General features: G+C 34.7%; 2 protein-coding genes across 2 annotated transcripts in view; one reads left to right on the top strand and one right to left on the bottom strand.

Moving 5' to 3' along the window:
* LOC136032657 (glutathione hydrolase 7-like) overlaps positions 1-24761 on the bottom strand; it is a 104709-nt gene that overhangs the window by 34248 nt on the left and 45700 nt on the right. Inside the window, exon 5 of the mRNA XM_065712942.1 lies at positions 7216-7391. Coding sequence (XP_065569014.1) covers positions 7216-7391 — 176 coding nt within the window. The remainder of the gene's footprint in view (positions 1-7215; positions 7392-24761) is intronic.
* Positions 14020-20900, top strand: LOC136032656 (uncharacterized). The gene is made up of 3 exons (XM_065712940.1): positions 14020-14166; positions 18676-19294; positions 20746-20900. The coding sequence occupies exons 1-3, from the start codon at positions 14125-14127 to the stop codon at positions 20784-20786; spliced, it is 702 nt and encodes a 233-aa protein (XP_065569012.1). The 5' UTR covers positions 14020-14124; the 3' UTR covers positions 20787-20900.

Here is a 24761-nt window from a genome sequence, read left to right as displayed (position 1 = left end):
AATTTAAAAAAATAAGCTTTATGTTTGGTAAAGAGAACAAGGGGTTTATACAAGAATTATTTGAGTGATAGATCATATAAAAACAAAAGGAATGCAAAGAAAGTGGAGAAAGCATTAAAATATGAACTAAGGAGGAGTGAAGTGGAGACCATGGATAAAATTACTGAGAATCTGAAAGATGCAGCTAGACGGCATAATAGTAAAATATTGTGCTGACATGTTAATAAATTGAGAGGGAATAGTCACTCCGGACTTGTCCCAGTTAAAGATAGAAACGGGGTGACAATTAGTGATAAGAAAAGATTTAAAGGGAAATGAATGAAAAATTTTGAGAATGTGCTAAACCGAGACACAGTTACAGGAAAAGATATAGAGGAAAATGAAAAAGTTTGGGATGCCTTGGATGTGAATGAAGATTTGTTTTGTGAGGAATAATTAGCGACAGTACTAAAAGGATTAAAAAATAATAAGGCTCCAGATGAAGATAGTGTGGTAAATGAGTGTCTTAAATATGGTGGCTCTGAGGTTAAAAATAAGTTACTGAAGATTATGAATATGATTTTTGAAAAGGCGAAAGTACCTAACGATTTTAGGAAAACCTTAATTAAACCACTGTACAAGAAATGTGATAAGAGTGTGTGTCGTAATTATTGAGGAATTAGTCCGGCCTCTATAGTTAGCAAATTACTTAGTAACGTCATACTTTTTAGACTGAGAGATGCTGTAGACAAAGTTTTAAGATAAGAACAGTGTGGTTTTAGAAAAGGTAGAGGATGTGTCGACAAATTTTTACTCTTACGTTAATAATTGAGAAGTGCCTTAGTTGTCAAACACCTTTGGTCCTCAGTTTTATAGATTATGAGCAAGCGTTCGATTCTGTTGAAAGAAGAGCTTTAGCAAAGGTCTTATCGTTATATAGTATACCAGACAAATACATGAAAGTGATTAGTAAGAGAATAATACTGCTGCAGTTAAGGTAGGAAATAAGGTTAGCAGCTGGTTTTGTATTAAATCAAGATTTAAGCAGGGTTGTGTTCTATCCCCCTTTATATGGATCATTTTGAAGGACTTTGTATTGAGGAGCATGGGAAAGGCAATGGGAGACCATGGAACCAAATGGGGAGGAAAAACTCAACTGGACTTGCATCCTAATATCCTAGATGAAAGTGTGACCAAAATAATGAACTTTTAGAGGTTTCGAGAGTTCAGGGTGCTAGAATAGGTTTGAAGATTAATGTTTAGAAGACTAAGCCACTAAGACTAGGAATAACTGAAGATGAAAAGGTGACGATGGGTAGCGAAAAGATTGATCAGGTGGGCAGCTTCACTTACCTTGCTAGTATTATTAATAAAGACGGTGGGAGCAGTGAAGATGTTAAAAGTAGAATAGCCAAGGCTCAGGGTGTTTTTTTACGGTTAAAAGGAGTTTGGAGGAATAGGAAGATAAGTTTGAAAACTAAGAACAGAATATTGGGAGGTACAGTTACAACAGTGGTCAAATATGGCTCTGAAGTATGGACACTCCGAAAAGCGGATGAAGCTTTACTAGATATTTTCCCAGAGAAATTGCCTTGGGGTTGTTCTGGGTACCCGGCTGATTGACCGCATTTCAAACAGTAGGCTGTACGAAAAATGTGGTTCAATACCGATTTCTAGGGCTATAATGAAAGAAAGGTTGAGATGGCTAGGGCACGTTCTGCGAATGAAGGATGACGGATTACCGTAGATTGTCCTTTTCGACCAAACCTTATAGGGCTAAACAGAAAGCAGGTCGTCCTCTCTGGGGTGGGAGGATGTCATAAAGAAAGAGTTGAAAGAAATGGGAACTTCCTGGGAGGGTGTGAAGAGGGAGGCTTTGAATAGATTGAGATGGAGGAGGAGCATGTGTAGCTCTGTTGGACTCAGGCGGCTTGGTGCTATGGTGAGTTGTTAGTAATAGTAGTAATCTATTTAAAGGGAACCCTATCCCTAATTTTAAAGGCAGCCCTGCTTTTAAAGGGAACCCTATCGCTATATTCCACTGGAGCCCTATCCCGTCATTCCATGACAGTCATGTATTTGTTACGTCATAGGGAATGTTTTCTAAGAGATGAAGGGGCATGCTACGCCATAGATACTATTTTTCCAAGGTTGTTATGCTTAAAAACTAAGGGTGTGGGGGAAGCTTTCACGGGCATCTTTACCCCAGGATTTCTTGGGGTGTTATGCAATAGGTTTTACTTGTTACATCACAGGAAAATACTTACTTTTCGTTGTTACGTAATAGAAGTTGTTAGAGGGCCAGGAAAAAAGCTGTTACGTAATAGGGTTTGTTTACTATTGGTTGTTACGTAATAGGACTTGTTACAGGGCCAAGAAAAAAGCTTTTACGTAAAAGCGTTGTTTATTTTTGCTTGTTACGCAATAGGCTTTGTTTATTCTTGGTTGTTACGTAATAGAGAGTGTTTTTCATAAAAACCCGCGAGGGGTAGGAAAAAAACTTCAGGGCCTGCTAATTGGGGAACTTCAAGACACCAAACTTCTCGCGCGGATTCCACCAGCTCCTTAGCATCCAATTCCAATGGGACCCTAGCAAGCGATCCCAATGGGGCCCTAGCATCCAATTTTACCGGGGCCTCTTAACCTAACCACTAGGGGCCCTTAGTTCCAATTTCACTGGGGGGCCTAGCCAAAGCAACCAATTCCATCGGAGGTCCCAAACATCCGCTAAAGTTTGACTCTTACTGTTTATTCTACTTTTTAAAACAGTATAAAACATTAGCGTAAGGAGCGGGGCGTTGAGGAGGGAACAGCATCTTTCATATACGAAGTAATTTCTGTTCGTTTTAAGTTTTAATATCGCTCCTTACTTTCAGTAAAAAAAACTACTTTTTCTTAATTTTTGAACGTTTTTGAATTCATGCATGTTTTGAATTTGGCTCTCCGCACATGAAGAATTGAAACGAAATTTGCATATTAATTTATTTTTTGGCTAAATGGCTTGTAACTTTTGTAACGAACTTATATATTGGTATGTTTTTACTACGTGTATGAGGGGTACACGTACACTAAAGCTTACATTTTGTCCCAATTCCTTAAGAATGACCCTTGAATCAGAAAGGCCGTACAATAAATAGTTGAAATTACTAAAAAAATACTTTAGAGTAAAGAGCGAGGTATTAGGAGGAGATGAACCCCTCATACGCGTAATAATTTCTGTTCGTTTTAAGTTTTAATGCTGCTTCTTACTTTTATTTGAAAAAACTTTTTCATATTTATTTTTTCATTTTTTATAAATGCTAGAAAATCCTGCGCCTCCTTCATGGAAATTCTCTTCCCCCTTGACAAATTCCTCCGTGGAAAGCTCCCCCCACATAACCCTGTCCCCTCAATTTTGCAAAAATGCAAAATTCCACATTTTTGTAGATAGGAGCTTGAAACTTCTATTGTAGGGTTCTCTGATATGCTGAATCTGGTAGTGCGATTTTCGTTAAGATTTTATCACTTTTAAGAGGTGTTTCTCCCTATTTTCTAAAATAAGGCAAATTTTCTCAGGCTCGTAACTTTTGATGGGTTAAACTAAACTTGATGAAACTTATATATTTAAAATCAGTATTAAAATGAAATTCTTCTGATCCAACTATTGTTATAAAAATTCAACTTTTTAGAGTTTTAGTTACTATTGAGCCGGGTCCCTCCTTACTACAGTTCGTTACCACGAACTGTTTGAAAAGCGAAAGTATCATTTTTTGTAGATGAGAGCTTGAAACCTCTACAGTAGGGTTCTTGAAACCTCTACAGCCGCGTAGGTGTACTGAATTTGGTGGTTTAAATTTTATCAGGTAAACTTGCCTTCTTGGGATGTTTGTATTTTCCCCTTTTCCCGAAAATTAGGCAAATTATCCTAGGCTCGCTGCTTTTAATAGGTGACGTTAAACTCGATGAATTTTATTTCACGAAGGGATAAATATGTGAATTTATATTTCACGAAGGGATTCAAAAATTAAGAAAAAGTAGTTTTTTTACTGAAAGTAAGGAGCGATATTAAAACTTAAAACGAACAGAAATTACTTCGTATATGAAAGATGCTGTTCCCTCCTCAACGCCCCGCTCCTTACGCTAATGTTTTATACTGTTTTAAAAAGTAGAATAAACAGTAAGAGTCAAACTTTAGCCTAAAGATCGGGGCGTTGAGGAGGGAACAGCCCCTTTCATATACGGAGTAATTTCTGTTCGTTTTGAGTTTTAATGTCACTCCTTACTTTCAGTTTAAAAAAACTAGTTTTTTTTATTTTCAAGAAGAAAGATGACTGAAGTTTGTTTATTTTATTTTTTTCAGAAAACATGCAGTACAGAAATAGTACAGAAAAACAAATAGTACAGAAAACAAAGCCCTAAAAAATCGGGAGGTGGCTCATTCGAATGGTAATTTGAAGTTCTAGTATCCTTTTTAATGGGCCAAAAAAGGTTGTGTCAAATAAAGCTGCATAGAAAAGTACAGAAAACATAGTCCTAAAAAATCTGCGGACGGCTCATTCGAAGAGAATTAGAAGTTCTGGAATCCTTTTTAATAGGCCAAAAAGGGTGCTGCCATTTAGTGGCACACAACTACAATTTCACCCAAGGGAGGGTTAAAAGCCAAGATAAAATAACTCAGAGATTACAAATCGACTTAGAATTATCAAAAACTTCTATTGAAATGGGTAGTTTCAGAGGCAGTAATGTCGCACGATGGGCAAATAAATGCCCCTTTTTTTGTTTGAATATACCACGGTAAACTCCATTAATTCCTTTATTGCAAATTTTTCAATTAGTCTCCCATTCATGAAGAACATTTGGAATTCCATTTACGCAATATTTTCATTTGCGCCCCTTCATTTTTAATTTTTTTTTTTTTCTTCAAGTTGACATTTCCCACATGTTAGAGCCCACGATAATTGTACACATCCGATAAAATTCTAAAAATAATAGTTTGATTTTTCTATTAGCCTATAAATTGACATATTCATAAAACAATTTGCAATTTTATCCATGCCTGATTTGTATGCATTCCTATTACGATAGTTATGACTTTTTCCTTCCCGTGACAAGTTGACATTTTTCCATAATTCAGATTGTGTCAAAGAGGACCGCAATATTTACAAAAAAAGAAATCCGGATATTCCTTTTTGTATAAAAGATTTTTCTAATAAATATGATTTTTTTTTCATACAAAAACAAAAAGAGCGCACCATTTAATAAGGCTTAGCACGGATCGATGAACGACTGTCTACATTAAATCAGTCTCGAAGGGGGCGTTCGACTTTGGAAAACATACAATTAATTTTTCTTATTGGGTTTGGGACACGATGGAGACTCACATAATCTTGGAAGGGGGTAGGAGTCGGAAACACAAAAAAGATTCTCATTTTGCCTTTTTATAGGGGAGAATGTGTAGGTATGCTAAGTAACACATAAACACGCTTTTGATCTTCTCTCAAAATTTTAGTTTTAATTATACAGAAAGCGTCAAAACCACCAATTAAAAAAAGTTAGAAACATAGACGCCAGGCATATCTGCTCACCAAAATAAAATACAAAAAGGGCAATAGTAAAAATGTCAGAAGAAATAATAGAAAAAATTAAAAAAATAGTAAAAATTAGTCAAAAGAGAAGCTTCTTTAGTTTCTTATTTTAACACTCTTAGTTTAAGTTAAAAATGATCAGGTTACGTTCACCAAGGCCGTATCAGTAGGGGGAGGGGGAATTAGGGAATTTGACCCCAGACCAAAATATTTGTCCCTCATAAAAATGCATCGAAATGAACAAAATAAATTTTGGATGCATTTTTTAAATCGTTTTTGGAACCCCTGCCTCACCCAAAAAAATCCTGGACAAGGCCATGACGTTAACATAAGTGTTTAGCTAGGTCAATGTCTATGTCATATCCCATCTGACCAATCAAGGTTTATTTTCTCTTTTATAACTAGTCATGAAACCAAACTTGACGGGGTTTAGACATTGGCTTACGTCTAAACACAAGTATAGACGGAATTAGCATTCCAGAATTCACGAATTTTATTGTTGTGAATAGATTTTCTCAGCTGAGGTTTCTGAAAATCTAAGGCAATCCACAGAAAATCTCTAGAGGTCCACAAGAACAAGTAAGCTACCATGAATCTCCGTCAGAATGGTATATACCGTGAACACAAGTACGCCGAATTTCTTTTTTTAAGGGGGGATTTCGCAGTTCGACAAAGAAATACTCAGAAATTGGGAGATTTTTGGGTTTCAAGGGACTCAGGCTTTAGTACGTGCCTAAAACTGAAAATGGGTTCCTAGAGACATATATTGCACAATATATATGCATCCAGTATATGAAACAGACACATATATATGCACAATTTACTTGCATTCAGATATATATATATATATATATATATATATATATATATATATATATATATATATATATATATATATATATATATATATATATATATATATATATATATATATATATATATATATATATATATATATATATATATATATATATATATATATATATATATATATATATATATATATATATATATATATATATATATATATATATATAATGAAAGGAGAAATCATCAATGTAACAGCACAAACACAAAAAAAAGAAAGGAGATAGAAGGAGAAAGGGAAAACTGTTTTCCTAAATTAGTGGTTAATATAGACCAGCACTTGAATGAGGCCATAACCCTACTCATCCCTACAACCTCATAGGTCAAACAGCAGAGCCATACACAATCAACCATAAAGAATAATCCATGGACAGGCAGTCATGTCGTCAATAAGTATATATATATATATATATATATATATATATATATATATATATATATATATATATATATATATATATATATATATATATATACATGTCCTGTAAAAGAAATATATGAGGGGCAAACAGCAGAGAAAAAATTGTGTGAAAAGGGTTTTGAATATTTTCTAATCGTTAGAAGAAAGTATGTTTGACAAAACATGAAACATATGTTTAATAATTCCCTTATTCTGTTGAAAAGTAACGTATTAACACTTGTTACCAGTGCTAATAGTATTCAAAGGGCAAAACACCACCAACACTGTTTTAATGCTTGTACTTTTGAAAAATAAAATACTCGTTGATTGGGTGTTTCAACTCGTTGACAGTAAATACAGAAGACGTCAAGTCATAAATTTCATTATTTAGGACAAAAAACTTACCGTTAGCCCCGAACTTCGACACAATTTCCAAAGTCTCAGCTAAATGGGCTTGTTTTAAAATTTGTCCTTTTTGAACAGGTTTGCCATCAATGAAGAACACATCTTTGACTTCATCAGAAAATTCGGACTCATCACTAAGTGAAGTGGACAAGCTTTCCCCGACGGAAACACCGTCTCTTAAAAGAGGAAATAAAAAAATGGAAGGACAAAAATGGACCTGAATAAGCTGAGTAGAATGAATAATGTGACAAGCAAAAATCTATAGGTCTCTAACATAATTAACAGTGCCGGTATATATATATATATATATATATATATATATATATATATATATATATATATATATATATATATATACATATATATATATATATATATATATATATATATATATATATATATATATATATATATATATATATATATATATATATATATATATATATATACATATATATATATATACATATATATTTATCTATACAATTAATGCAAAGACTGATATAAAACTAAACACGAGGCGCAGCTGGCCTAGAGGGTAAGGGTTAAGACGCATCAGCCAGATTATCTCTTGCACGTAGGTGGAAAAAGAACTAGATTAAATAGGAGGATTTTTTTCTGTCTAATTTAGCATTTCCAAAACTATAGTTCTGGTAAGCCTATCGTGTTTTGTCTCACGGAAGGGGAATTCAGCAAAACCTTTCAGAAAGTTTCTTTTGGGGAGATAGAAAGAGACTTGAGCCTTGCGTCAGGAAGGGCAAAAGAATTTTCCTCCCATCCTCACAAGTGTACACGGAACGTTTGTTTTTTCCCTTATATAAGGCACGGGCTGCTGGGCACAGACCGTAGAAGGTAGCGCCAAACAACCCACACAGTAAACATTGCATGACAGTATTCCAAGAGCAGTTTTTGAATTGCTTAGCCCATTCCCCCCCTTTTTTAAGATTACAACCATTCTAATGGTTCTCAGATTAATTATGCAAAAATTCACGTATCTAGAATCAGTAGATGAAAATCTTGACAACATCTGGTGTAATAGATAACTTCGAAGACCACACTGCCTTTCCATGACGAAAGTAAAACAGTTCAAAATAGGGATGATACCTTTTTATTGACAGTGAAATATAAAATTATTTAACTGGATATTTCGAACACATATACAGTGTTCATCATCAGCAGTAAAAAGTGATGAACACTGTATATGTGTTCGAAATATTCAGTTAAATAATTTTATATTTCACTGTCAATAAAAAGGTACATCCCTATTTTGAACTGTTTTACTTTCATCTGGTGTAATATTGATTATCTTAATGTAAATTTAAAGTTACGGTCTCGCTTATGTTTTTTTTTAATCAGAATTCGATTCGAACTTCGTGGATGTGGGCGAGGGTCATATAGGGACCGATACGCGAGTCGCCCGCATAATAACAAGAATATCTGTAAGACATCAACTGAAATTTGGGCTATTTTGCCTCTTTCTAATCAATCAGGAATATTTACAACCAGCCCAAGCCAAAACGAGTAACTTGGCTTGGAATTAAACTGTTTGTGATCAAATTCAAAGGAAAGAATACGAAACGACCGGCTTGAAATATTTCAACCAGAAGTTCCTGGGTCTCGCGCAGAAAATTAAATTTAAACTAATTTCGGCCAAACTGGTTCCTGACCCTGAAAAATGGGCACTATTTTTCTTCTCTAACTGGATTTAAAATTAGAGGAGTGGGTAGAGCTTAAGGAAGTTAAATGGTTTGAAACAAGAAACTTGGTCAAAGTCTTGTTTTTTTCTGATTTCCTTAGGCTTACAAGGTGAAGTAATTTGAAAGTAACTCTTTCAATCCGACCTGCTTGAAACTTACAAGGCAGGTAAACAGTGAAAGGGGACATCAGTTTCAGAAAACACCAATTGTCCTAGTCCATTTTGTCAGGTATCTTTAGCCTACCTGTTCCAAGCTTTGAAGAGGAAAGGGTCCCTCCACTCTTTTCATCATATGACCAAATAGAGGACGTTGGCAGATAAGAAAAAAAATTATGTAAAGTAAAGGAAAATGCCCTACTTATGATCTAAGGTGGGAAGTTGATCTTACTTCTGTGAGCAACAAGGAAGAGTAACATTCTTTTAATCATGCCAAAAAAGGATGCATGGGGTGTGCCAGATTTACACCACCCCCACCCCGAAGTTTTTGTCCAATGTAAAAATATAACAAAATGTAGAAAAGAGCAGAGGGACAATGGATTAAGTTCTTGTAATCAGAGAACCTACCAGAGATTTGTCGTATTTAAACTCAATTTTATGAAAAATAAAAGGTCACAATTTTCTACTATAAATGCCTACTATAATTAATACGGGGGGTTACAGTGCCGGAGGATATTTCAGAGGTCGTTTATTCTAAGTATACTTACAAAGGGATAGAATTTCTATAATAAAAAAAGTGGATTTGGGATAACTTCAGATACTTTATTTTTATAAGAGGATGTTTTTTTAGTAAACGCTTTTTAGCAAACACTAAAAACTACAGCTTTTGAACATCTACAGCTACAAGCTTTTGAGCCGTGTAAAATAACAGATCAAGAAGCAATTTCTAAAAATATGTTCTAAATATATAATTATGCTCATCTAAGGTCAGATCAGTTGTTCAACTTTAATTTACATAATTATTCTTTAAAAAATTCCTTGATGAGAATATTAATATGGATTATGCACCTGATAATTACATCAGGATGTAAAGGGTTAATTAGTCAAATACTATATAAGAAGCAATAACTTTCATAGTTCAATAGTCATTATTGTGATTTTAGTGCACACAGTATCACAGTGGTAGAGTCTAGTTCTCTAATTGAAATGGAGTCTGTGAATTGGGAGCTATTGGTAAGTTTTTGCTTTTAAAGACGAATCAGAAGAAAAAAAAACTTTTTGTGTCGTCTAATGTTCATATTTTATGTGAAAAGAGACAGCTATTGGGTTGGCACACCTGGGCCATCCGCCCTCACAAATACAGGTTCGTGCCATTTCCGTCCGGTATAGCGCCTTAAATTTCTTTTTAATTTTATTCTTAGTGCTCGGTTTTCAAATTTTTATGACCTACCTTGAATCTGTTAGCAGAAAAATCAGAGAGCCTAACAAAAGACAGAAAACAATCATTAAATTTGCGTGAATAGATATTACAATTCTGTAGCTATAGCCATCGGATCTGACGTCCCATATTCAGTTTATTTTTATTTCTTTAAATTCTATTTTATTCTCATCGCTATATCCATTCTTATTCCTACAAAATATTTCTGCTCATATTTCCACGCTTCTGTGTTAATTATTAAATTAAAAAAACGGGATTTTTTCAACTGGAAGTAAGGAGCAACATTAAAAATAAAAACAAACAGAAATTACTCCGTATATGAAAAGGGCTTACTCTTCACGGTGAAGTTTTTGGCACTTTTAAAAAAAAGCTTTCTATTCTATTTTAAAAGCCGTTGTGCTTCAGAATTCATTCAAAAAAATGTGAACCACCCCCCTAAAAGTCTAATGATCTCAACGAAAATTGCACCATCAGATCGAGAGTATCAGAGAGCCCTTCTAGATAGGTTTCAAGCTGATATCTGCAAAAATGTATAATTTGATATTTTTTGCCAGAAAAAAGATCACGGATGCATGTTTATTTTTTTATTTGTACTCCCCAGGGATGATCGTATCAACCCAGTAGTCTTAGAATATCAGAAGAGTGTTCATTCAAACGGAATTAAAAGTTCTAGTGCCATTTTTAAGTGACACAAAAATTGGAGGGCAACTAGGCCACATCCCCCACTGCTTTTTTTCCAAAATCATCCAATCAAAACTTTGATATAGCTATTTTGTTCATCATAGTTGAAAGGCCAAGTAACTTTGCCTTTGGACATAACATGACCCCAGTCCCAGCAGAAATATCTTTAAGTTATAAAATGTGCCCTTTGTTTATGCATAGTATTTGTTATTGGGATGCATGGATACAATTTCGGGTGGAGGAAGGGCAAATTTTCTGCTGTTTTTTCCCCTGGGGGATTTTCCATAGGGAGAAAAGTTTCCAGGGAGTGAACTTGTCAGGGGAAGTTATACCACTGTGAGAATTTGCAATAATTCTTATACAAAATTTTCCTTTTATGTCTTACTTTCTCTTTTCCGTCTCCATTTTAGGGTAGTTTTCCGGGACAATTTTTTAGTGCCGAAAATCAAGAAGCAATTTCTAAAAATATGTTTTAAATATATATTATGCTTATCTAAGGTCAGATCAGTTGGTCAACTTTAATTTACATAATTATTCTTAAAAAAAATCCTTGATGAGAATATTAATATGGATTATGCACCTGATAATTACATCAGGATGTAAAGGATTAATTAGTCAAATACTATATAAGAAGCAACAATTTTCATAGTTCAATAGTCATTATTGTGATTTTAGTGCACACAGTATCACAGTGGTAGAGTCTAGTTCTCTAATTGAAATGGAGTCTGTAAATTGGGAGCTATTGGTAAGTTTTTACTTTTAAAGACGAATTGGGAGAAAAAAAAACTTTTTGTGACGTCTAATGTTCGTATTTTATGTAAAAAGAGACAGCTTTTGGGTTGGCACGCCTGGGTCATCGGCCCTGACAAATGCAGGTCCGTGCCATCCCCGCCCGACGGAGAGGCTATGATCTTATGTTTCTATTTCTTTTTAATTTTATTCTTAGTACAATCTGAAGAAAAAAACTTTTTGTGTCGTCTAATGTTCATATTTTATGTAAAAAGAGACAGCTTTTGGGTTGGCACGCCTGGGCCATCGGCCCTGACAAATGCAGGTCCGTGCCATCCCCGCCCGATATAGCGCCCAACGGAGAGGTTATGATCTTATGTTTCTATTTCTTTTTAATTTTATTCTTAGTACAATCTGAAGAAAAAAAAAAGCTGAAAAATCAGACAGCCTAACAAAAGAAAGGAAACATAATTAACTGTGCATGAATAGATATTACAGTTCTATAGCTATAGCCATCGGATCTGGCGTCCCATGTTTATTTATTTTTTTGTAATTTCTATGTTATTCTTATATCTATATCAATTCTTATTCTTTCAACATATTTCTACACATAATTCCACGCATCTGTCTTGAATATTAAACAAAAAACAATTTTTTTAACTGAAAGTAAGGAGCAACATTAAAACTCAAAACAAACAGAAATTATTGAGTACATGAACGGGTCGCCCCCCTCCTCAATACCTTACTCTTCAAGGTGAAGGTTTTGGCACTTTTAAAAAAGCTTCCTATTCAATTTAAACAGCCCTTATGCTTCAGGACTAATTCTTGAAAAAATTGAGACAGTCAAACTTTAGCGTCAAGAGCAAGGTATTGAGGAGAGGGCAATTCTATCATGTATAGAATAATTTCAACACATTTTCAAAGTAAAACAGTTCAAAATAGGGATGATACCTTTTTATTGACAGTGAAATATAAAATTATTTAACTGGATATTTCGAACACATATACAGTGTTCATCATCAGCAGTAAAATGTATACAGTGTATATACGAACACATATACAGTGTTCATCATCGAACACTGTATATGTGTTCGAAATATCCAGTTAAATAATTTTATATTTCACTATCAATAAAAAGGTATCATCCCTATTTTGAACTTGTTTTACTTTCGTCATGGAAAGGCAGTGTGGTCTTACACTGCATCATGAAATCATACTAGTAAATCTGGGTCACCCTCCATGAAAAATTGCTTGCTCACTCGGGAAAACCCTCTGCGGAAAGTAAAAACATTTCCCCTATATATATATATTGTATATATATATATATATATATATATATATATATATATATATATATATATATATATATATATATATATATATATATATATATATATATATACATATACATATGTTTTACTGCGGAAAGTAAAAACATTTCCCCTTAAAATTCCTTCTGGACAATTCTATCCCCGCTGAAAATTCTCCATCCCATCGGTAAAATCTCCAGGGGCTGGGAGTCATGTTATCTTCAAAAGCAAATTTTGGGACTTTTCAACTAAAGATAGGGGCATTTTTTTAATGGAAATATATAAAAAAGATATTTTTCAAGAAACACTGACGGATCCAGAGGACCCCTCCTTACAATATTTTTACTGGTACCCTCTTATCCTGTTTTTTTTCTACTCTTTTTTAGAAGGAATTTGTCAATCTGGTCAATTATCGGTACCTTTGTCACATTCCCCCCCAAGATTTTGCTCATTGGCACCATTGTCGCAGTGGGCCTCCCCCAGGATTTTACTCTAGACCTGTCCCTGCAAAGAAAGTTACAAACAAGCACTTTTTTTAATGAAAGGGGGAGTGAGAGAACATCAAAAGAGTACTATAGCCGGCTTGGTGACGAGGCTTTTAGAGTTAAAATATTTTTCTTAATCCACTTTTTCTTCTTTTTTTACTTCTAGAAACAATTTTGGAAATAGTCTTTTTTAGTAAGCCACAGGGCCGAACGTTATCATTGTTGGTTCATCAGTCGGGCAACCAGGACAAAAATATGATAAAGTGAAATTGTCAAAGACAAAAAACTATTATTTATTATTAACACACAAGTCAAATAACTTAAGCTTTTTTTTTATGAAGATCATTGACCAAATCGACAAATACCTGTGGCCGGCCAAGTGACAAGGGTCTAAAGTCATGACATGACAACAAAACTTTTATTTCCTCCCAAGATTTGAAGATCTTGCCCTTTTTACTTCACACGTGGGAGTATTATGCTTGCATTTTCGGGTGATAGTTACATATTTAATTTAGGAATCATGTAGGAATTTCATGTAGGTAGGGTAATGTTTATTTTATACTCTTCCATCGTTTATTCCTTTTGTTTTTGCAGGACGTGTTTTGCCTTTTTGTTGGCTTGTATTGTCTTCTGATGACTCTTCTATTGTTTACAAACAATCTCCTCAAAATTGGGGTAAGTTTTCACTTTAATATCTAGTATAGAATTTGTTAATTTCTTCATTACCAGAAAAAAATTCTCTGCCAGATTTTCCCCTTTTTTTGGGGGGGGGCTGGAATATGAGCGTGAAATCTCAGAGGTGATTTGGGCACTCCTTTTGAAAAATTTATAAATTGTTCGAAAAATGTTTCTTATTCATTAGAACCTAATTTTTGTGTGTGCTGAAAACCGTAATCAATAATTCAGTTTCAGTAAAATATTAAAACATACCATCATCAATATACCCAGAAAAGAGGAATTTCAAAACTTTAACAGTAAATTTGTCACTGTGAGTGTCCGAAATAGTGTTAATATCTACATTCACCGGTGAATGTTCGAAATTCCCTTTTCTCTGCTTGGATTCAATTAGCTTTACGAGTCAGCGTTTTCAGTCTGATGCAAGCTATGATGGTAATTGAATAAAAAAAAAAAAAAATTCTACTGAAAGTAAGGAGCGACGTTAAAACTTAAAACAAAGAGAAATTATTAGGTATATGAAAGGGTCAGTCCCCTCGTCAACGCCTCGCTCTTTCCGCTAAAGTTTTTATTGTCTTAAAAATGGAGCTGTGAGAAAGAGTCAAACTTTAGCGTAGAGAGCGAGGCGTTGAGGAGAGGACGGCCCCTTTTATATATAGAATAACTTCTGTTCGTTTTAATGACGCTCCTTACTTTTAATAGAAACAAATTGTTTTTTTATTTGATTTCTGATCGTTTTTTAAACAATGGCAGGAAATCCGACCCCACATCCGCGGAGAAACTCCCTCACTATGGAAATGTCTTCTAGACAATTCAATCCCGGTGAAAACTTATCCCGGACAAATACTCTTAACCACTCTGCACGTAAAATTGAGAGGAAAAGAGAAAGCAAGACATATAAAAATAATTTTGTATAAGAATTCTCACGAATTCCCGCAGTGTACGGCTTCCCCTGAAAAGTTCACTCCCTGGAAACTTCCCTCCACAAGGGAAAATTCCCCAATCGAAAAGAAAACATCAAAAATTTTGTACTTCCTCCATCCGAAAATGTATCTATGCATCCTAATAACAAATAATAAGCGTAAACAATGGGAACATTCTATAACTTAGAGACATTTTACCTGGGACTAAGGGTCATGCTATACCCAAAGGCAAAATTATTGGTCCTTTTAACTATTAGGAACAAAATGACTTTCTCAAAATTTTGATAGGACGATTTTGGGAAAAAAGTAGCAGGGGGTGGCCTAGTTGCCCTCCATTTTTTTGGTCACTTGAAAATGGCACTAGAACTTTTAATTCAGTTTGAATGAGCCCTATTCTGATATCTATTGGTATCAAATCCTTTTTGTAAAAAAAAGTTTTTTTTTAGTTTTGGTTACAATTGAGTCGGGTCGCTCCTTACTTACAGTTCGTTTCAACGAATAATTCGAGAATTCTGCCAAAAAATTTTGAGATTTTTCTTTTGGTTGTTATCACGTATAAGAAGAAGTTGCCCATGCTCAGTACCTCGCTGTTTACGCTAAAATCTTCGTAAATTTGTAAAAAAGCTTAGTATTCTAATGAAACGATCCTTGTATGTCAGGAGTCATGCTTAAATAATTGGAAAATTATTTATAATTATTATAACCATATATATATATACTATAGTAGTCCATACTATAGTATGGACTATAGTATACATACTATATATAGTATAGACTATAGTATACATACTATATATAGTATGTATACTATAGTAACCATATACTATAGTAGTCCATAACTTGCAGCCCTTTCCCCAGGGAATCAAGTCGTCCTCAAGGACATAGATATTAGATTTTTCGATATGTTGAACAAAATTGCTATCTCAAGATTTTGATGCGGTGACTTTGAGAAAAAATGAGCGTGGGAAGGGGCCTAGTTGCCCTCTAATTCTTTGGTCACTTTAAAAGGGTACTAAAACTTTTGTTTCCCGTTCAAATGAGCCCTGTTGCGACATTCTAGGACCATTGGGTCGACACGATCACCCCTGGAAAAAAAACACACAAAAAACAGATAAACACGCATTGTGATCTTTCTTCTTGCATAAAATACAAAATTCCATATTTTAAATCAGCATAAAATTTCGATCCTTTTGATGTATCTATTTTTATCAATATTCCGTTTTTTAGAGCTTCGATTACTATTGAGCCGGGTCGCCCCTTACTTACTGTTCGTTACCACGAATTACCACGAAGTTAGGCTAGATTATGTTAGTGTAGGTTAGGTCGGGTTAGATAACGTTAAATTTTGCATTAAATATCAGAAATGGGGTTAAAAACCTAATGTAAGCTAACTTAAACCAACCTAGCCTGTCATCATAAAATCTTGCATTAAATTGAACGAGTTGATTGACAACACTGACTAAATCCAAGGAGAAAAAGGTATTTCGGACATTCACCGGTGAATGTTCACCAGTGAACATGTTCACATATTCTAATTAGTTTTCCCCCTACAAACAAATATCGATAAAAGCATGAACTTATTTACCCTTTCAATTTAGAATAGATGAATAATACACCAAGTACAAGTTACAGGGAATTAACGTATAACGTTTAAAAGACGTAATTAATAGCGCATACATTAAAGGTTCGCTAATAAATTAGAATTGGGCAACAATTATCTGAAAGCTGAAACATAACATATCACTAATTCATATAATAAAATTGTTTGAAGAGTCAAAATTACCATATAAAAAATACTGAAAATCAGTAAAGAATAAAAAAAAAAAAAATTGGAATGCTAAAAGCAGGGATGGACGCAAGGGAAGGACCGCCAAAAATTTCATTTTTGTATTTCAGGGTAGTTTCTATTAAAAATTCCAGATATTTCTTGATTATTACCTCCACATTTTCTTCATTATTTACTCCCACTCTAAGAAAAATATCCCGTATAGCGTGTCTGACTGGATGGTAATTCAATGGTCCCTATTGTATTTTAGCATTATTTCAATTCTATAACTATTACTATTTAAAACTGTCAAACAAGTTTCCGAGAAAGACATTGTAAAAGTTCACTGAAAGCTTTTTTCCTCTTTCTAAAAACCTTTTCTGAAAGTTTTCTGTTATTTTTTCTGGAGGATGAATATTTTTTGCCACTCTGGATGAAGAAGCTGAACTGCAATGACTTGATATGTGCAGTCCATTTAATTCCTGCCCTGTTTTACCAGCTTTTCATTTTGTGAAAAAAAATGTTTCGTTCCTAGCTTTACTTCGGAAAAAAATCTGACTGTACCTAAAATGAGTTTCAGATACATTTGTTGGTATTTTTTTAATCAGGCAATCCTTTCAACGGTATCCTTTTCGATTTCAAGCTCACTTTTGGGGAATTTTAATCTGGGGTTAAATTTTCAAATTTGACTTACAATCGTATTTTGGGAAAAACAGGATATCTAATTCCAACCGATCCTATGGTGTCAATTCCTAAAAATTTAAGGTATAGGAGCAAAATGTGTTTATAATTATCCGGAAGAGAGGCAATTCTGTGACTGGTGGATCCAGGGGGCAGGGAGACACCCCTCGATATTTTTTCTGGCACCCTCTTATTCTTTTTTTTTTCTTTACTCTTTTTTTAGAATAAATTTGTCAATTTGATCAATTATTGGCACCTTTGTCACAATCCCCCCCCGGATTTCGCTCATTGGCGTCATTGTCTCCTCGAAGATTTTTAGGCCTCCCCCAAGATTTTTCTCTAGATCCGCCCCTGAATTCTGTTGTTTTTCGATTTCTTGATGATTATATATAAAAGACATTTTCAATGAAACCACCTCAAACAATTAATTTCAAAACCAAGTTAGACACCTACCCTCCCCTACTGTTTTTCGAACCCAGCCCTCTGGTGCCTCATTTCCGTCATAACGGCATATTAACGTAATTCATTCATTATAACACAAAATTTTGTTATGCAAAAATCGTCAAAAGTCTGCGTTACAAAAAAAAATATTATGAGTTTGGGGATACGACTTTCACTATTAAATTGTATAGTCTACATCAATGATTGTAAAATGATTGGTAGCACCCCACTTTTTCAGTTTTTGCTTAAAATGTTTTTTGTTTTTTTTAGCAGTTCAGTATCATATAATAATTAATATATCCAGAAAAGAAGTATTTCAAAATTATATATATATTAACATATATTGACTCCAATATATTTTGGATCAGCATAAAAAGTCCATTCTTTCGGATAAATCATTGTCCTTGAAATTCCTTTCTTAGAATTTCATATTCACCACCTACTGGTCTCTTTAGCCCCCATATTTATATTTTGTATCTAGGACATTGACCATTTTTAAAAATCACATAGCCTATATGAGGCGTACAGTACAGACGCGCAGTACTGAGTATGCGATAAACCCTATGTCTCTGATATGTTTCACTCAGACCCATATAAATATTCCCTAGCTATATTCTTAGCCTTTCACTTCGACGGAACGAGCGGCAAAGAACAAATAATTCATGTCTTCATTTTCAGAAATTCAGTCTTTTATTTCAGGAGACTGAGAATGAACTACCTGCATCCCAAAGCCATGCGAGACAAGAAAATGAGAGAAACTGGACAAGAAAAAGAAGGAAATTGGATGAAACTGAACTAAGTTCTCACAATTCTGTTCAACGGTATCGAAAATTGAAAAAAGAAAAACGAAGATTAGCAAGTGCACTTAGAAATTCAGTATCAGTACAACAAAGGCAGAAAGAAGAAATTGCTCGCCTTAGATTAAACAGGCAACAGCTACAAGACGCTCTAAGAAATGTAAGAGAAGAACTAGATGAAGAGATTAATGGCCTGTTCCACGAAATAGATTCTGAAAGCCAAAATTTTGGTCCAATAGGACGTGAGATAACGTCTTCAAAATCAATGGAGATAGTGACTTTGAAATTGGATAAATCCTATTTTCAGCTGCGGCTTCATCATTGCATTCAAGACTTGTCAGCAGTTAAAGCCCTCAACACAATTTACCTAGATCAGCTAACTAGAATGAACGAGGAGCTATCAAGAATGTGGAGCTACCAAGTTTACCAGGATATGCACTTAAACGCACCAATGGAAAGTCAGGAATCAACAAATTCAACTGAAGGCACATATTCTAATGCTTCTACTTCTTCTTCAGAAGGTAAGAAATCTCTTATTTCTGTCCATTTTGAAACTAAGAAAAAAGAAGAAAAAAACTTGAGTACATCCCCAAATTTTGAAGACAATAATTCATTATATTGTTTCAATTTGATTTGTTCTTGTCTTTTAATTTGTACTTCTCCCTCATTTTTCCATAAAGCTATGCATACGAGCCTCGTGCATATTTTGCAACATTCCACGGAAATCAAAGCAATTCATTTTTTTACTTTATTACTTTATCAGTCCACTTCGTTCCGTTTATTTTTCATCCGATCTTCATCCCCCTTGCCTCTTCTTTCGACGAGAATAAACGGAAGTGACTCTCATCAAAAGGCCCCGTGTAGATTCATGCAAGTTAAAACGACACTTTTTAATTTATTCCTTAATTAACTTACATTTCACCAAAAATTAAACAAAAAAGAAAGCCAAAAAAGTTTTTTTTTATGATCAAAAAAATAATTAAGATATTTATTAAGCACACTATTGACGGACACCATTGTCCTTTTCTCTAGATTCAATCTCAGTTTACGAAGTTCCTTTTCAATTTAACAAAGACAGCCGTTTTGCAATTTCCATTAAATCTTGTTCATTTTCTGTTGAATAATTCTGCTTGTAAATTGACGTGCCATGACGGTTCAACGATTCTACTCAAACACTCCAAGTTCGAGTTTTTCATTCAGCCCCGTCTTACTTAATTTAAGTACATTGTTCTTTTAATTTCTTCTTTAAAGTAAGGAACGAACATGTTTAGAATGGGAAGTTCAGGGATTTTTCAGCATTCACACTGTGAGCCCTTTTTGTGGAAAAAAAAACAATTACAGCTGAAAAAGTTGTTCTTTTTTGTATAGTTTATTGCTCAACACTACTATTTGCAATATGTATTATTTATGATTAAATATCTACGAACGTGTTTCAACCTGCACGGTTAACGTTGCGTAATAGAATCAGTATTTACGTATTTGTATAGTTCACTAGTCCATGCGACTAATTTCGCCTAGTATTATTTACGTCTGCAGTCAACATTGCACATGCAACAATTTTTTAAATAAGTTTTCTTCGCAATTCTTCATTTCAATCCCTTTCCGAATATTCTTATTCAAAAAAAGTAAATAAATAAAAACATGATTGTTATCTGCTAAACATGAACATACTCACCTCATACAAAATTCGACAAAATGCTCTACACGAACAAATACGCAACACTGAAATTATTGCGCACAGCGGCCCCGAAATCTGAAAAAGCGTGGCGCATTCAAAGGGTTAATTAACCAAAATTACTAACTTTGATACTAACTTTAGCTTTTATAGATGTTTTATAAACAGATGTTATAGTTAAATATTATAGATGTTATAGATAGATGTTATAGATAGATGTTATAGATATGTGTTATAGATAGATGTTTATATATGTTTTAATAGATGTTTAAATTTATAGATCTTTTTTTTTTGCAGGTTGGATAAACTGGAGCCATAATGTGCAAAGAAATGCATAGTCTCTTGGTTGGGACGGTATTGACAAATCGAAAGCCAGTATTGACAAAGACATTAGTCATTGACGAGAATATACATTATTTATTTATATTTTTTGTATATTATACATTTATATTATAACGTAGAGTTTAGAAATAATTGTGTTCACCGATTGTAGACCGAATAAGAGACAAAATTAATCGAAGGCAAACAAACCGTTGTCTGTTTATTACGTTTATCAACAACCAGCATCCCCCCACCTCTTCACGCCCTTTTTTCACCATATGGAAGATTTTTCCAAACGCTATTTCGTATGGAATGGAAAGCCACAAATCTCAGAAGGGCTGCCTCGAGCACCTCGTTATAACTATCCAATAAACCCATGATTATGTAGAAAACGCAACCACAGAGGTAAGCTCCTAGCATTATGCAAATTGCCCAATGTTGAAAGAGAGGTTTTACAGAGGTTAACAGACGGGTTTGTTTGATAAAGGTCACTAAAATTTGATCAAAACTTTTAGAGAACGTTCCGTTTTAAGTGATTTTGAGGAATGGGATGTTAGAAAGTTTGAAATTGGGGTAACAACAGTCGTTGGTGGATAGTTTGACCTTGGAAATGTTTGACCTTGTGTCAATGTTTGACGTGGAAATGTTTGACCTTGTGTCAGAGTTAACCAATCACACAGACAAATTAGTTCGATAGCAAGGGCCTTCAAAAATGGGACCCGAAAAAGTCCGACCCGAGAATGTTTTCTCGATTGGCTAGAAATTTACATACTTCAGTTCTTGGGTCAAAGGGGCGTACAAGAAGAAAAAGAAAGCAAATTGGAGGCACGAAGGATTTTGTGATGAGTAGCTTAGAAATTATATCCGTAAGCTCGTGGACCAAGAAAACCTTATGTACACCAAAAAACTTAGTTTAGGAGCAAGGACCCCTAAAATTGCCTATGTAGAGCTTAAAAAAATTCCCATTTGCCTGAAACTGAAACATCATGGGGTTTCTCGTTCAAAGGTGCCCCAATTAAGCAAAAAGGTCACGGACCTAGTTGAAAAAACGATAGAGCTATGGACATGGACCCCCAATGGCAACCAAAAAGGGTTTGGCTCTAATTCAACGCGTCCCAAATAAAAAAAAATAGGGGCACCAACTCCCAAAAAATTAACAAAACACTGTTTCCCAATCGACTTCAAACTTATATTCTTGGACCACCATGGATCAAACTCACAGGAAAAAACTAGTTCATTTCGAAATCAGGTCTGAAAAAGAACCAAGAATGTTTTTCTTCAATGCTTCAATCTAAAGGGGTAGAGGGCCCTGAAACAATTTTTTTTTTATTGGCCTAGAACTTCTATCCATAAACCCTTGGGCCAATAGGACCCTTATATAAGAAAACTGTAAAATTGATGGTTTACAAAAGCCGTTGCTTGGTTTAAACCGTTTATGATCATACTAGACCGAAATACATCTCGATCAAAATCTTTAGATAGCCGTTTTGTTGAAAATGTTCTAAAAATCAAATGATCTATGGTTCCGACGATCGGCTGAAGTCTTTCCGCTGCGCCTTTAAAAAAAAAATACAAAAAAAAAGATGTTTTCCAAAGTTGAAGACTAAGTTTCCTACATTTCAATGAAACATTGTCCGTTGCAACGTTTTAACTTACTGGAGCACTGCTTAATTAGATTATAAATAATTGATTTTTAAATGAGCAAAACCAATAATATTTACAATCGTCATTATAATATTACAGTCATTATCCTTACTTAAAAAAACTCTGAATAGTTTATTTATATCAAAATCACCTGTACGACTATTGATTTGCCCTTTAAGAAAAACTTGGGACTCTAAAAATTGTATGTTAAATAAACATAAATCTGCCAATTCCATGCAGCAAAAACCTTGTGCTTCAAAACTTTTGAATCATATACCACACCAAATCACGATACAACTTGTAACGATATTTTTTTAGAACATTGCTTATTTAATATGAGGCATTTTACTTATTTGAGGTCAAATAAGTTGATTATAATTGATTTACATATTTTTTCTAAGAGTATTTACTTAATGAAATTTTAACAAAATAACAAAACAGAACTACACTATGTGTAGTGTAGATACAGATACTCAGGGAACATCAACTACACAGATGAGAAGGAACAAAAAAAAATGCTGATTAATCTGATTGATTCTTAATTAAATGGTCCTTAAGAATCCTTTTATAAGTCCCAAAAGAGTGGCATCTCTGATCTAATGAAGGTAGGGAATTTCAGACCTGTTGACAAGCAATAAGGGAATTGAAATCTGACCGTAAAGTAGGAGTAGAAAGAATGCAGGTATTATGAGAGCCTATAGAGAATGCAAGCGATCTCGTCAAGTTTTGTGTCAACTGTTTATGTTGAGAGGATTTGGTGAGAGGTATTTGGTCTCGCTTACTGGTCTCATTTGCCTCTTTGTTGTGGGCTATTGGTTAAGGGAATCAATAGTACAAGGAGTGCAAGTGATCTCATCAAGTAAGACAAGGCCCAGTGCTATGCCTCTTGTGGATCACCCTTTTACTTGTCACCCAACTGGGTAATGGTAACTGAGCTCCTTTACCGAGTGGGTTGGTGCGCTGGATTCGGAATCCCTTGTCTGAGAGGACGCGGGTTCGAATCCCAGTGTACCCAATTCTTCAGTTTGGGACGGGGGCAGTGGCGTGACTCTGTAAGCTTAGCCAGAGTCGACCCAGCTCTAAATGGGTACCTAGAGAAATCTGGGGAAGGTAAACAGGAAGGGTGTGCGAAAGCACAGGATGGCTGGCCCCCAACCTCCCATTGCACTTCCTGGCTGAAGGGCCAAGAAACGGAGATCAGCAACGCCAGTACGGACTGTAAAGTCTAATACCGTATCCTTTACCTTTACCATGTTATGTGGAGCTGAATCAGAAATAAATTCAGGGGTTTTTTGAAAAGATTTTGGAAAATTGCCATGAAGCTGATAGAAAAAGAAGTACAAGAAGAAATATAAATAGAGGTTTAAGAGGTTAAATGCAATAAGAGGTTTACATAAAAATGTAAATAGAGGTTTAAAAATGTAGGTTTAAGAGTGGTTTTGGTGAGAAACGGTTGGTATCCATAACCAGATGCCGTGCTTTATTATGCATGACAGAAAGTGAGTGCAGTGTAGAAGGAAAAGTTAACATCCATACAAAGGGGCGATACGAAACATATGACTGGAAAGGCAGAAAAAAGAAGCTTCAGAATAGATCCGAGAAATGTGTGTGTGTGAGTTTTTGAATGACACCCAAACTCTATGAGACCTTAACCCTAATCATGGTGTCTAAACGAAAGTTACACATTATCCTGTTTGCACAAGGAGCTTTGTGATATCTGAAGGTGTATAAGCTGAGAGAAAGCTATACCAATTCGAGATAAAAATAAGAAAAGGTGGCTTGGCAACAATTAAGGCCAAGTAATTCGCCTCCAACCATGAAATTACTCTCTCGTATATTGCCACAAAATTAGACCTGATATCACATTCCATCTTCCCAAGGGTCCCAAGAGTGGTGTCATCAGCTAAAGAAACAGGACAATCTTTAATAGAAGTAGCATAGGAACACGAAAGAACATCCGGATGACACAGCTTGCGTCATCCTAGAGGCCTGGTGTTCCTGACTGCGAAATAAGGTCGTTAACGTACATCAGAAATAAAACGGGGCCAAGAACAGGACCCTGGAGGGATGCCATAATCTAATTCAGAAGGGTTCCGGAAAAGCAGATCAATTAAAATAAGTCTACCGGAGAGATGTGATTCAAACCAAGAGAAAGCATTTGATCTTATACTAATACACGATAGTTTCCAAAGAAGAATCCAATAGGTCAAAGAATCAAAAGCTTTATGAATGTCCAAAATAAAGCTGCCGGATAAGACCAGAATCCTATGCCAAACGGAAGAAATTTAAGAAAGCTGCGCAATTATGCTCTGCAGAGTGATTTGATCATAATCCGAACTGGAAATCAT

Source organism: Artemia franciscana, chromosome 11 (genome assembly GCF_032884065.1).
Source record: "Artemia franciscana chromosome 11, ASM3288406v1, whole genome shotgun sequence".
Lineage (NCBI taxonomy): Eukaryota > Metazoa > Arthropoda > Branchiopoda > Anostraca > Artemiidae > Artemia > Artemia franciscana.
This window is presented reverse-complemented; position numbering and strand designations above follow the sequence as displayed.